The sequence below is a fragment of the Globicephala melas genome, chromosome 5 (assembly GCF_963455315.2).
Source record: "Globicephala melas chromosome 5, mGloMel1.2, whole genome shotgun sequence".
In the NCBI taxonomy this organism is placed as follows: Eukaryota; Metazoa; Chordata; class Mammalia; order Artiodactyla; family Delphinidae; genus Globicephala; species Globicephala melas.
In genome coordinates this window covers 13979564-13994130 of record NC_083318.1, presented here as the reverse complement: position 1 = coordinate 13994130, position 14567 = coordinate 13979564, and the positions used below count along the sequence as shown (strand labels likewise).

The window sequence follows — 14567 nt, the reverse complement described above, 5'->3', positions numbered from 1 at the left end:
TAAGCTTACTGTAACTCTAATAACATTTTAATTGTTATGTAAATGATACATAAATATGTTCTTGTAAAAAAGGAACTTTTGATGTTCCCTTCAGAAAAAAGATAGTCATGTTACCAGTTTACTGAATATCCTTTCAGTCCTTTCTATAGTGTTTTGTATATGTGTTTAGAATATTTTTAAAGTTTTGATAGATCTTTTATTTTTCTTCTTTACAACTAGTGAGTTTTTTATTCTTTAAATTAGGTATAATTAACATTAGTTTCAGGTGTGCAACATAATGATTTGAGATCTGTGTATACATATTGCGAAATGATCACCATAAGTTTAGTTAACTACCACCTACATACTTAGTTATAAAATAATTTTTTTTCTTGTGATGAAGTTGATCCTTTTTAATCTAAACTTTAAAAAATTGCTGAGAAGTGGTCCATAAATATAACTGATGTAGTTAATTTAGCCATTTACGTATTGATCAACATCTTGGTTGTTACAAACATTTTTATGCATGCCTTTTATCCTAGAGAAAATACATATCTGATTTTCTCTAGGAGAGAAAAGTGGAATTGTTAGGTCACAGTGCATTTGTTGACAAGTTGCTCTTGAAAATGACTACTAATTGATACTCCCACTTTCAGAGTACGAGAAGTAAGTAGGTTTTTTTTACATGTTTTTCAAAAATTTTGTTTTATTTATTCTTTATACAGCAGGTTTTTATTAGTTATCTGTTTTACACATATTAGTGTGTATATGTCAATCCCGATCTCCCAATTCATCACACCACCACCCCCCCAACCCCCTGCCACTTTCCCCCCTTGGTGTCCATACGTTTGTTCTCTACATCTGTGTCTCTATTTCTGCCCTGCAAACCGGTTTGTCTGTACCATTCCTCTGGGTTCCACATATATACGTTAATATACGATATTTGTTTTTCTGACTTATTTCACTCTGTATGACAGTCTCTAGATCCATTCACGTCTCTACAAATGACCCAATTTCGTTCCTTTTCATGGCTGAGTAATAATCCTTTGTATATATGTACCACATCTTCTTTATCCATTCGTCTGTCGATGGGTGTTTAGGTTGCTTCCATGACCTGGCTATTGTAAATAGTGCTGCATTGAACATTGGGGTGCATGTGTGTTGTTGAATTATGGTTTCCTCTGGGTATGTGCCCAGTTGAGGGATTGCTGGGTCATACGGTAGCTCTATTTTTAGTTTTTTAAGGAACCTCCATACTGTTCTCCATTGTGGCTGTATCAATTTACATTCCCATCAACAGTGCAAGAGTGTTAGCTTTTCTCCATACCCTCTCCAGCATTTGTTGTTTGTAGATTTTCTGATGATGCCCATTCTAACTGGGGTGAGGTGATACCTCATGGTAGTTTTGATTTGCATTTCTCTAATAATTAGTGATGTTGAGCACCTTTTCATGTGCTTCTTGGCCATCTGTATGTCTTCTGTGGAGAAATGTCTATTTAGGTCTTCTGCCCATTTTTGGATTGGGTTGTTTGTTTTTTTAATATTGAGCCGCATGAGCTGTTTATATATTTTGGAGATTAATCCTTTGTCTGTTTGTTGATTCGTTTGCAAATATTTTCTCCCATTCTGAGGGTTGTCTTTTCGTCTTGCTTGTAGTTTCCTTTGCTTTGCAAAAGCTTTTAAGTTTCATTAGGTCCCATTTCTTTATTTTTGTTTTTATTTCCATTACTCTAGGAGGTGGATCAAAAAAGATCTTGCTGTGATTTATGTCAAAGTGTGTTCTTCTTATGTTTTCCTCTAAGAGTTTTATAGTGTCTGGTCTTACATTTAGGTGTCTAATCCTTTTGAGTTTATTTTTGTTGATGGTGTTAAGGAGTGTTCTAATTTCATTCTTTTACATGTAGCTGTACAGTTTTCCCAGCACACTTATTGAAAAGACTGTCTTTTCTCCATTGTATATGCTTGCCTCCTTTGTCATAGATTAGTTGACCGTAGGTGTGTGGGTTTATCTCTGGGCTTTCTATCCTGTTCCATTGATCTATATTTCTGTTTTTGTGCCAGTACCATATTGTCTTGATTACTGTAGCTTTGTAGTACAGTCTGAAGTCAGGGAGTCTGATTCCTCCAGCTCTGTTTTTTTCCCTCAAGATTGCTTTGGCTATTCGGGGTCTTTTGTGTCTCCATACAAATTTTAAGGTTTTTTTGTTCTAGTTCTGTAAAAAATGCCACTGGTAATTTGATAGGGATTGCATTGAATCTGTAGATTGCTTTGGGTAATATAGTCATCTTCACAATATTAATTCTTCCATTCCAAGGACACGGTATATTTCTCCATTTGTTTGTGTCATCTTTGGTTTCTTTCATCAGTGTCTTACAGTTTTCTGAGTACAGGTCTTTTACCTCCTTAGGTAGGTTTATTCCTAGGTATTTTATTCTTTTTGTTGCAGTGGTGACTGGGATTGTTTCCTTAATTTATCTTTCTGATCTTTCGTTGTTAGTGTATAGGGATGCAAGAGATTTCTGTGCATTAATTTTGTATCCTGCAACTTTACCAAATTCACTGATTAGCTCTAGTAGTTTTCTGGTGGCATCTTTAAGATTCTCTATGTATAGTATCATGTCATCTGCAAACGGTGACAGTTTTACTTCTTCTTTTCCAATTTGTATTGTTTTTATTTCTTTTTCTCCTCTGATTGCCGTGACTAGGACTTCCAAAACTATGTTGAATAGTAGTGGCGAGAGTGGACATCCTTGTCTTGTTCCTGATCTTAGAGGAAATGCTTTCAGTTTTTCACCTTTGAGAATGATGTTTGCTGTTGTTCTGTCGTATATGGGCTTTATTATGTTGAGGTAGTTTCCCTTTATGCCCACTTTCTGGAGAGTTTTTTTCATAAATGGGTGTTGAATTTTGTCAAAAGCTTTTTCTGCATCTATTGAGATGATCATGTGGTTTTTCTTCTTCAAGTTGTTAATATGGTGTATCACATTGATTGATTGGCGTATACTGAAGAATCCCTGCATCCCTGGGATAAATCCCACTTGCTCATGGTGTATGATCCTTTTAATGTGTTGTTGGATTCTGTTTGCTAGTATTTTGTTGAGGATTTTTGCATCTATATTCATCAGTGATATTGGTTTGTAATTTTCTTTTTTTTTTTTTTGTAGTATCTTTGCCTGGTTTCTTATCAGGGTGATGCTGGCCACGTGGAATGAGTTTGGGAGTGTTCCTTCCTCTGCAGTTTTTTGGAAGAGTTTGAGAAAGATGGGTGTTAGCTCTTCTCTAAATGTTTGATAGAATTCACGTGTGAAGCCATCTGGTCCTGGACTTTTGTTTGTTGGAAGATTTTTAATCACAGTTTCAATTTCATTACTTGTGATTGGTCTGTTCATATTTTCTATTTCTTCCTGGTTCAGTCTTGGAAGGTTATACCTTTCTAAGAATTTGTCCATTTCTTCCAGGTTGTCCATTTTATTGGCATAGAGTTACTTGTAGTAGTCTCTTAGGATGCTTTGTATTTTGGCAGTGTCTGTTGTAACTTCTCATTTTTCATTTCTAATTTTATTGATTTGAGTCCTCTCTTTCTTGATGAGTCTGGTTAAAGGTTTATCAATTTTGTTTATCTTCTCAAAGAACCAGCTTTTAGTTTTATTGATCTTTGCTATTGTTTTCTTTGTTTCTATTTCATTTATTTCTGCTCTGATCTTTATGATTTCTTTCCTTCTACTAACTTTGGGTTTTGTTTGTTCTTCTTTCTGTAGTTCCTTTAGGTGTAAGGTTAGATTGTTTATTTGAGACTTTTCTTGTTTCTTGAGGTAGGCTTGTATATCTATAAACTTCCCTCTTAGAACTGCTTTTGCTGCATCCCATAGGTTTTGGATCGTTGTGTTTTCGTTGTCATTTGTCTCTAGGTATTTTTTCTTTTCTTTTTTTTTTTTTTCTCCCTACGGTACGCGGGCCTCTCACTGTGGCCTCTCCTGTCGCGGAGCACAGGCTCTGGATGCGCAGCCTCAGCGGCCATGGCTCACGGGCCCAGCCGCTCCGCGGCACGTGGGATCCTCCTGGACCGGGGCACAAACCCGTGTCCCCTGCATTGGTAGGTGGACTCTCAACCACTGCGCCACCAGGGAAGCCCTCTAGGTATTTTTTGATTTCCTTTTTGGTTTCTTCAGTGATCTCTTGGTTATTTACTAACATACTGTTTAGCCTCCATGTTTTTGTGTTTTTTACGTTTTTTTCCTTGTAATTGATTTCTAATCTTCTAGCGCTGTAGTCGGATAAGATGCTTCATATGATTTCAGTTTTCTTAAGTTTACGGAGGCTTGATTTGTGACCCAAGATTTGTCCTATCCTGGAGAATGTTCCATGTGCACTAGAGGAGAAAGTGTAATCTGCTGTTTTTTGGATGGAATGTCCTATAAATATCAATTAAATCTATCTGGTCTGTTGTGTCATTTAAAGCTTGCGTTTCCTTATTAATTTTCTGTCTGGATGATCCATTGCTGTAAGTGAGGTGTTAAAGTCCCCTACTATTATTGTCTTACTGTTGATTTCCTCTTTTATGGCTGTTAGCATTTGCCTTATGTATTGTGGTGCTCCTGTGTTGGGTGTATATATATTTATAATTCTTATATCTTCTTGGATTGATCCCTTGATCATTATATAGTGTCCTTCCTTGTCTCTTGTAACATTCTTTATTTTAAAGTTTATTTTATCCGATATGAGTATTGCTACTCCCGCTTTCTTTTGATTTTCATTTACATGGAATATCTTTTTCCATTTCCTCACTTTCAGTCTGTCTGTGTCCCTAGGTCTGAAGTAGGTCTCTTGTAGACAGAATATATATGGGTCTTGTTTTTGTATCCATTCAGCAAGCCTGTGTCTTTCTGTTGGAACATTTAATCCATTCACGTTTAAGGTAATTATCGATATGTATGTTCCTATTACCGTTTTCTTAATTGTTATGGGTTTGTTTTTGTAGGTCCTTTTCTTCTCTTATGTTTCCCACTTAGAGAAGTGCCTTTTGCATTTGTTGTAGAGCTGGTGTGGTGGTGCTGAATTCTCTTAGCTTTTGCTTGTCTGTAAAGCTTTTGATTTCTCCATCAAATGGGAATGAGATCCTTGCCAGGTAGAGTAATCTTGGTTGTAGGTTCTTCCCTTTCATCACTTTAAATATATCGTGCCACTCCCTTCTGGTTTGTAGAGTTTCTGCTGAGAAATCAGCTGTTAACCTAATGGGAGTTCCCTTGTATGTTATTTGTCGTTTTTCCCTTGTTGCTTTCAATAATTTTTCTTTGTCTTTAATTTTTGTCAGTTTGATTACTATGTGTCTCGGTGTGTTTTTCCTTGGGTTTATCCTGTCTGGGACTCTGCTCTTCCTGGACTTGGGTGACTATTTCCTTTCCCATGTTAGGGAAGTTTTCGACTATAATCTCTTCAAATATTTTCTCAGGTCCTCTCTCTCTTTCTTTTCCTTCTGGGAGCCCTGTAATGTGAATGTTGTTGCGTTTAATATTGTCCCAAAGGTCTCAGGCTGTCTTCATTTCTTTTCATTCATTTTTGTTTATTCTCTTCCGTGGCAATGAATTCCACCATTCTGTCTTCCAGGTCACTTATCCATTCTTCTGCCTCAGTTATTCTGCTATTGATTCCTTCTAGTGTATTTTTCATTTCAGTTATTGTATTGTTCATCTCTGTTGGTTTGTTCTTTAATTCTTCTAGGTGTTTGTTCTTTAATTCTTCTAGGTGTTTGTTAAACATTTCTTGCATCTTCTCGATCTTTGCCTCCATTCTTTTTCTGAGGTCCTGGATCATCTTCACTATCATCATTCTGAATTTTTTTTCTGGAAGGTTACGTATCGCCACTTCATTTAGTTGTTTTTCTGGGGTGTTATCTTGTTCCTTCATCTGGTACAAAGTCCTCTGCCTTTTCATTTTGTCTATCTTTCTGTGAATGGTTTTCCTTCCACAGGCTGAAGAATTGTAGTTCTTCTTGCCTCTGCTGTCTGCCCTCTGGTGGATGAGGTTATCTCGCTTTTTTTTACATTTTTTTAAGGCACTCATTTACTGTAGCAAAATGCCATTTTATGACATTTTCCCCTTAAATGTAATAAAACATGTGATTCATGACTGTCAGTGCGTTTTCTTAATTAAAGCTTTGCTAAAGATTATGGTCATGAGTAAAATTGCCCATCATACTGCAGTTTTTGTTTTCACTATCCAAGCTCTTAAAATGAATTCCTCGTCTATTAGGAATTGTTTCCTTATAGATTAAGATATTAGAATAATGTTCAAAGAAGTTGTATAGTGGCTTACTAGTGATGTTTGAAAAATGGATATGTGAAAATCACACACTTGTTCATGTATGGTTATATATACTTGGAGCCACTGGTAGCTTATATTTCTTAGGTTTCATCTGCCTGAAAAAACTTTTTTTAATTAAAATTTCTTTATATTTTAATTTTTAGGTTGGCTTTGTTTTTCAGTCTTAGGTTTTTTCTAATGATATGCTAGGAGGGCGGTTTCCTCCATTTTTGCTGGAACATGGGAAAATGAAAATATTGTTTTCTTTTTTTAGAATAAATTTATTTATTTTATTTTTGGCTGTGTTGGGTCTTTATTGCTGTGCACGGGCTTTATCTAGTTGGAGCGAGCGGGGGCTACTCTTCGTTTTGGTGCGCAGGCTTCTTATTGTGGTAGCTTCTCTTGTTGTGGAGCACGGGCTCTTAGGCCTGTGGGTTTCAGTAGTTGTGGCTAGCAGACTCTAGAGCCCAGGCTCAGTAGTTGCAGTGCATGGGCTTATTTGCTCTGCCAGGTGTGGGATATTCCCGGACTAGGGCTCGAACCCATGTCCCCTGCATTGGCAGGCGGATTCTTAACTACTGCACTACCAGGGAAGTCCTGAGGTCATTTATTTAAATACAGTTATCCGTAAACCTACAGTGAACATTTTTCTTTTTTTTGGTGGGGGGACCGTGCTGCTCAGCCTGCAGTATCTTAGCTCCCCAACCAGGGATTGCACCTGTGCCGACTGCAGTGGAAGCATGGGGTTGTAACCACTGGGCCTCCAGGAAAGTCCCTGCAGTGAACATCTCATACTGACATCATTGTACCTTGTGTTGATTACCAGATAATTTCGCAGAAATGCAATTGTTTCATTAAAAAGTATATACATTTTATTTTACTTTTTAAAAATTTTTAAATTTAAAAATTTAAATTTTTACATTTTTAAAAATTTTATTGGATTATAGTTGATTTACAATGTGTGTTAGTTTCAGGTGTACAGCAGAGTGATTCAGTTATATATATACACATATATTCATTCTTTTTCAGATTCTTTTCTCATGTAGGTTATCACAGAAGATTGAGTAGAGTTCCCTGTACTATCCAGTAGGTCCTTATTGGTTATCTATCTTATAAAAAAGTATATATATTTTATTGTTATTATTATTATTTTGGCCATGCGGCTTGCGGGATTTTAGTTTCCTGACCAGGTAATGAACCTGGGCCCTTGGCAGTGAGAACGTGAAGGCCTAACCACTGGACTGCCAAGAAATTCCCCAAAAAGTATATACATTTTAAATGACAGATTACCCTTAAAAGATTCTACTGCTTAATACTCATTCCAACAGCATGAGAGAAATGTCCATTTATATAAGCTGGTCAGTGCTTGGTATTCTCTGTTTTGTCAGAATGATAGGTGAAAACTGGTCTGTTTTACTTTACATTTCTTAGTACAGTTGAGTTAGCATTTCATATTTGGCCACTGGTATTTCGTTTGAATCATCTCTTTATTTTTTACTCAGATTTATTTATTTTTTTTAAAAGCTCAGTGTCATTCTTTTAACAGAAAAGGAGTGGGTTGATGAGGTGGTCTAAGAGTAACACAAAGGACTTCCTTATGTGGAACTTGGAATTAGACAAATGTGTTCACAGTTGGCATTGCACATCTGCATGTTCCCCTTCTCCCTGTCTTAGGGAGTCTGCCTTGTGAAGTTGACAGCATGAAGGAGCAGACCAGAATGCTTGCTTTTTGTGGACAGCTAGCTCCCAAAGAAAAGGGCGGAAAGGTGTTGGCTTTGCAAGTCAGTTCTTTTCCTAAACTCATTAATCAGGAAACTTACTGTTTCTGTGGGAGGAATTCGGACTTGGGAACAGGAATATTCCAGGAAAGTCTTCCTTTTAAAAAAGTAAATTAGGGGTTTCCCTGGTGGCACAGTGGTTAAGAATCCGCCTGCCAATGCAGGGGACACGGGTTCAATCCCTGGTCCGGGAAGATCCCACATGCCACGGAGCAACTAAGCCCGTGCACCACAATTACTGAGCCTGCTCGCCTAGAGCCCGTGCTCCACAACAAGAGAAACCACTGCAATGTGAAGCCCACGCACCACAACAAAGAGTAACACCTGCTTGCCACAACTAGAGGAAGCCCGCGTGCAGCAACGAAGACCCAATGCAGCCAAGAATAAATAAATAAATAAGCAAACAAACAAACAAACATTTTAAAAAAAGTTATTAAAAAAAAAAGAAATCACTTTCCTATCCCAGTGTATCCAACTACATTGGCCAGCATAATTTGTCAAATAACTTTTAATGAGAATAAATTACAGTATTGATTGTGTACTTAATGATACTTGATCGATAAAATGTCAGAATTAATAGAGGCCACAGAGTTAAATGTGCACTTTTTTCCCATTGTATTTCCTGAGGAGGTGTTAAAGTTGAGAGAGTAAAATTTAAACAAAAATCCAAAATTTTTGAGTTCAAAAGAATTTATTGAAATCAAAATCTCTCTCCCTTTTATTTTTTTAATTTGTTTAATATTTGTTTTTTAAGGATTTCTTTTGATATGGACCATTTTTAAAGTCTTTATTGAATTTGTTACAATATTGCTTCAGTTATATGTTTTGGTTTTTTGGCCAGGAGGCATGTGGGATCTTAGCTCCCTGACCAGGGATCGAACCCATGACCCCTGCATTAGAGGGTGGATTCTTAATCACTGGACCACAAGGGAAGTCGATTTTAAAGCAATAGAAAGATTATTAACTCATGCTCAAATATTTTTTGGTTTGTAAATAACATTTAATATTGAAGTTAAAAAGTTTTATTTTTATGTGGTCAGAATAATTTTTTAAATTTCTGACCTTAATTTTGTGATTATTAATGTCTAATTGATTTGTAATAAAACTCGCTTATGTGGCCTATCCCTAAATACTTTTCAGTACATCAGGTAGTTTGTATAAGGCTGTGTTTTGTAACCACCAGGCACTTAATTTACTTGACTTAGCAATGTTTTGGGACATGTTTTCTACTTTGTTGAGGGAAAGGTCTTTCAAATGTTCTATACTGTATAACTTCCATACAATATACGTTATATTTACAAAATATACCTCAGTCAAATTCTAATGTTCAAATATTGTTTTTGTTAAATTAGGTTTTTTCCTGCTTCCCTTTTTTTTCTATCTGTCCAAATTTTTTTTCTGTATCTTATTTTTGTTAGTGAAGTATTTATCCTTATGCACATTGACACATATGTATACACTTATTATGTGTCCCTAAAGTATAAACAAGTATAAAGCAAATACCCATGTACTCACTATTCTGCTTTAGAAATAAAATTACTACAATATTCAAGATCCCTGTGTGCCCATCCCTGGTGATGTCTTCATCCTTCATCAGTCTTCCTTTCATGAAATCTTATTTGAATGTTTCTGGGTTTTAACTCAAAGATTACTTTATTTTAGTCTATGAATTGGTCATTGCCACGATTTTTGGGATTCATGTTTTGCTGAATTACTATGTTTTCTGTAGCTGCAGATCCCATGTTTATTCTGCTTTTTAATATTTAGGTCATGTTTAGCTAGATGATCATCATGGTAGATAATGAATCAAGATGCAAGACACTGTAAAGCTTCATTACAATGAAGACTATATTTGTCAATCTTTGTGTTCTTATTCAAGAGGGACAAGTGATGATACCATGATAGTCTTGTACAAACTTTTACAGAGATCGCTTCTATTTTTTATGGCTTGGATCTAGATACAGCCTATTACGGTTGCCAAACTTTGTTTTCTGACGACAAATAGTTTGAAGTGTTCTGATTTATTTTCTGCATGCTCCTTGATGCATGTGAATGTATTTATATGTATATATAATATATATAGAAAAATGTATTCCGTTGGGAGTTGATTCACTAACTTTACTGTATTAAAACATGTTATATTGCTAATTTTTCCGTGTTACATTCTATTAGTGAACGGATTGGTCTATCAGTTCAGTGTAAGTAAACTTAGTATTTTCTACATCTTGATTTGAACACTGAAGACCACTTTGAATCTACGTTTGAAATGTAGTTGATTTCTTGTTAGGAATTTGAGTCTCAGAACTTTGGATTTTGTTGAGAATAATTATTCCACTGACTTAACTGAAATTGGTTTGTTATTTTGTTAAATATTTTGCATGATGTGGTTGTAAAAACAATTCCATGTTTTTTTGTTTTGTTTTGTTTTGTTTTAGAGCTCAGTTCCCCCCAGATTATAAAAGCAGGAAAACTCAAGACAAAGAAATCCAACAAGGTATGTCATGACAAGAAATAGTTTTTAACTATTTTGAAAGGAACTCCTCTTAGATTATTGTGTATTTTTCTGTTCTATCATTGATGTTAGTTTAAAGTTAATATACTAGAAAATTGTAACCTTTATCCAAATCCCCATATGCCTCTGTTATCCTGTCTCTATCAGTTTAGTCAAGGTCATTATTCATGCCACAAGTTGGATCGTAAGACATTCCTCTTGCTGTGTTCTGTTGTTTGGAGAAGGTTTTGCGTTATTTTTGCAAATGCCTGCATATAATTGAATGAGGGTGATTTTAAAAATTGCTTTCACTTTTAGAAAATATTTTTTCTACTTAAATTTCTAAATTGCAGAATAACACTTATTTACCTCTTAGGCTAGTGATTTCAGCGATATGTCGAACTGGCCAACACCTAGTGAATTAGTGAACACTGAAGTGAGTATTGTTTTAAGACTTCTTTTTTTTTTTTTTAAATAAAGGGAAGGTATTCTCATTTTAACATGTTGAATTTATTTTTCTTCAAATTTAGAGAATTGCATTAATAAAATACCCATTTTTCAGATACCTTGATTTCATTCATCACATTGCCTTCATCTGGTTGTATTCTCAGGACCACACATTTGGAAAGGATGGGGTACCATGCTGTCAGCTTCACGTAATGCCTACAAATAGATTACTTTTTAATGTGTCTAAGTGAAGCCCATTTTGTGTCTCAGAATGTATTCTATATATGTTGTCTTTGAGTTACAGTCTTTTCAATGTGTTGAAGTCCTAACTGTCTATATACACATGCATATATATGCATATATATCATATCAAGAGATGTTCAGTAAATGGATTTTTAATTTATCTATGAAAGAAGTTCTAAAAGATGTTCTGGGATATTCTATCAAAAGTCTTTTTAGAGAAGTAGTATATATGGTATCTGGTTACGTGGTTTCATTTGACACTGTACATCTTGCTATTTGTAATTTGTGCAGAATTATTGGTGTGTAGTTTAAAAACTATAAAACTAGTTAACTATAACTATAAAGCAACTTAGTTGTATAAATGACATAATAAACTGCACATATATAAAGTGTACAGTTTGATACGCTTTGACCTATGAAACCTTTGCCACAAACAAGATAATGAACTTAATTTGTAATTCTTCCTGTCACATTCCACCCCCTCACCCCATCATCCCAGACAACCACTGATAAGCTTTCTGTCACTTAGTTAATTTGCATTTTCTACAGTTTTTTTTTTTTTATTGGAGTATAGTTGATTTACAATGCATTTTCTACAATTTTATGTAAGTGGAGTCATACAGGATGCATCCTTTTTTTTTTCTGGCTTTCATTTAGCTTAATTGTTTTGAGATTTATTTATGTTATACGTATTAGTAGTTCATTCCTTCTTATTTTCTGGGTAGTACTCCATTGTATGGATATAACGCTGTCCATTCACCTATTGGTGGACATTTGTGTTGATTCCAGTTTTTGACTATTAAGAATAAAGCTGCTATATCAGGACTTCCCTGGTGGTGCAGTGGTTAAGAAGCCACCTGCCAATGCAGGGGACACGGGTTCGAGCCCTGGTCCGGGAAGATCCCACATGCCGCGGAGCAACTAAGCCCGTGCGCCACAACTACTGAGCCTGCGCTCTAGAGTCCGCGTGCCACAGCTACTGAAGCCCGTGCACCTAGAGCCCGTGCTCCACAGCAAGAGAAACCACACAATGAGAAGCCCACGCACCACAACGAAGAGTAGCCTCCGCTCGCCACAACTAGAGAAAGCCCGCGTGCAGCAACGAAGATACAACGCAGTCAAAAATAAATTTATAAAAAAAAATAAAGCTGCTGTATAAACATTTATGTACAAAATTTTGCATGGAATAATGCTTTTGTTTTTCTTGGGCGTAGAATGGTTGGATTTTATGGTAGCTATTTATTTAACTTTTAAAACTACTAAACTTTTTATTCCACCAGCAGTGTATGAGAATTCTAGTTATTCTGTAGCCTCACTAATACTCTATGTGGTCAGCCTTTTAATTTTAGTCAGTCTAGTAGGTGTATAGTGGTATCACACTATAGTTTTTAATTTGCATTTTTCTAATGATGTCAAGCACATTTTCATGTACATTTGTCATCACTATATCTTTTTGATGAAGTGTCTGTTCAACTCTAGCCCACATTTCAATTGTTTTCTTGTTACTGCATTATAGAGTTCATTATATATTTTAGATACAAGTCCTTTTATCAAATACTTAGCAAATATTTTCTTCCAGTTTTTCAAATGACTTTTAACAGTGTCTTTTGTAAAGTAGTTTTTTAGTTTTGTTAAAAGTTGTCATTCTTTTTGCGATATTTAGGTAAGGTGTTACCACAGATTTTTGGATATGTTAAGTGAAAATGTTCATGAAAATTATTTCATTCAGAAAACCTTTTTGCAGTGTCAGAGTGTCATCAGCCTAGGAAATAAGAAGCCACAAAACAGAAAAGAAAGAGAAGACAAGGTTGAAAAGAGAAGTAACAGTGAAAGCAAAGAAAGCCGGGAAACAAAATTAGATGGTCCTGGTGAAAATGTCAGTGAGGATGAGGCTCAGTCAAGTAATCAACGAAAGAAAGGTTAGTTTGTTTACATCTTCATTTTGATTTTTAAGTTTTTGAAGAGAGTTGTAGTAATGAAGAATTGTATTTAATCAGTTGATTCCTGGTAGTCACCAGTTAGTAGTTTGGATTTCTTCAGGATACCATCTACAATGGTAACTGATTTTCTTTTGTAGCATTTCTGAACTATGAGACTTTCCTCTCTATGTTTGACTTGTATTTTATGTAAGAATGGATTTAAATTCCACCTATAGAGGTGGGTGTAGATATATTCTTGGAAAGTTGTATGATAACTATTGTTTTTTAAATCTGCATTGGAATGGCTCCCTTTTTTTCAGGAAATTTTGAGAAAATATTTTTCTGAGACAAAATTGAGAACAATCTTGGTCAACTCTTTTTCCTCATTGCATTCCCCCATTACTCTTTGAAGGAAAAAAATATTGTCTTTACATCCTTTTCCATATTCTTTTAGGAACTTCTCATGTGTCTAGGGACAGATTATGATTTAATTGGTAAAAGCATATTCTCATTCAGTGTTCTGAGTCTCAGTAAAAGTGTCTTCAGGGGTTTTTAGGCAGAAAAGTTCTTTAAACTGTCAGAAGGTCAGTAGCTGAGGCAAAGTGAACTCTGGGGAGAGGGCAAGGGGTGCTATTGGAGAGGTAGGAAAGGTCCATGTTATTCAGGGCTTTGGTAACTTGAAATTGGTATTTTAAGTACTGTGGGAAGCCATTGAAGCATTTTAATTCTTGGAGGTGAAGGGGCATGGGAGGGGACATTTCATGATGAAGTAGTTGCCAGCCAACTTCTTTAATAATGGAACTAACAGTCTGCCGTGTACTGAGCACTTACTTGAATTTTTTCTTTTTTGATGACTATTATAACCCTTAGCTGCAGGGTAATCATGAGGCTCACTCTATATAGTATGCCAAGGGTAATTGCTCAGAAGTGGTGGCAGTAGGACAACCATGTGGTTGTTACAAAAAATTTCCCCATTTCTTGAATGCTTAATCACTTACCTTTTTCATGCTCCTTTGATACATAAGTAGTCTTTTTGACTGTCTAGAAGTCATACAGGTAACAAGACCTATCCTGCTCTAAAATTTGTCTTCCTTGTTAGTTGTTTCAATTAAAACTGATTAGCCAACACTAAAATGCGGGTGTTTGTAGTTAAAGTAATGTTATATAATCGGGTCATGAATTGACTCTCCTTAGAGCACACATGTTTATCTTTAAGTGCTTATTTATGCCCAAAGTATCTCATGGATAGAATTTACAGTATAGACTTTAAGGAGTTTTTAGATTCTTTCATATTCTCTTTTCCTTATCTGTCTGTAGTTTGCCGTATTAGTAGGAAATTAGTACACTAATATTCCCTTAATTACTTTGATAGTTTTTCCTTTGCCCATGAGTCTTTTTGTTTTAGTTGA

General features: G+C 35.5%; 1 protein-coding gene across 4 annotated transcripts in view; it reads left to right on the top strand.

Annotated features, from left to right (window-relative positions):
* Positions 1-14567, top strand: part of LARP1B (La ribonucleoprotein 1B) — a 134508-nt gene that overhangs the window by 3678 nt on the left and 116263 nt on the right. For all 4 annotated transcript variants that reach the window (XM_060298946.1, XM_060298945.1, XM_030863874.2 and 1 more), the window contains exons 2-4: positions 10494-10552; positions 10926-10985; positions 12984-13158. In XM_060298946.1, coding sequence (XP_060154929.1) covers positions 10494-10552; positions 10926-10985; positions 12984-13158 — 294 coding nt within the window. The remainder of the gene's footprint in view (positions 1-10493; positions 10553-10925; positions 10986-12983; positions 13159-14567) is intronic.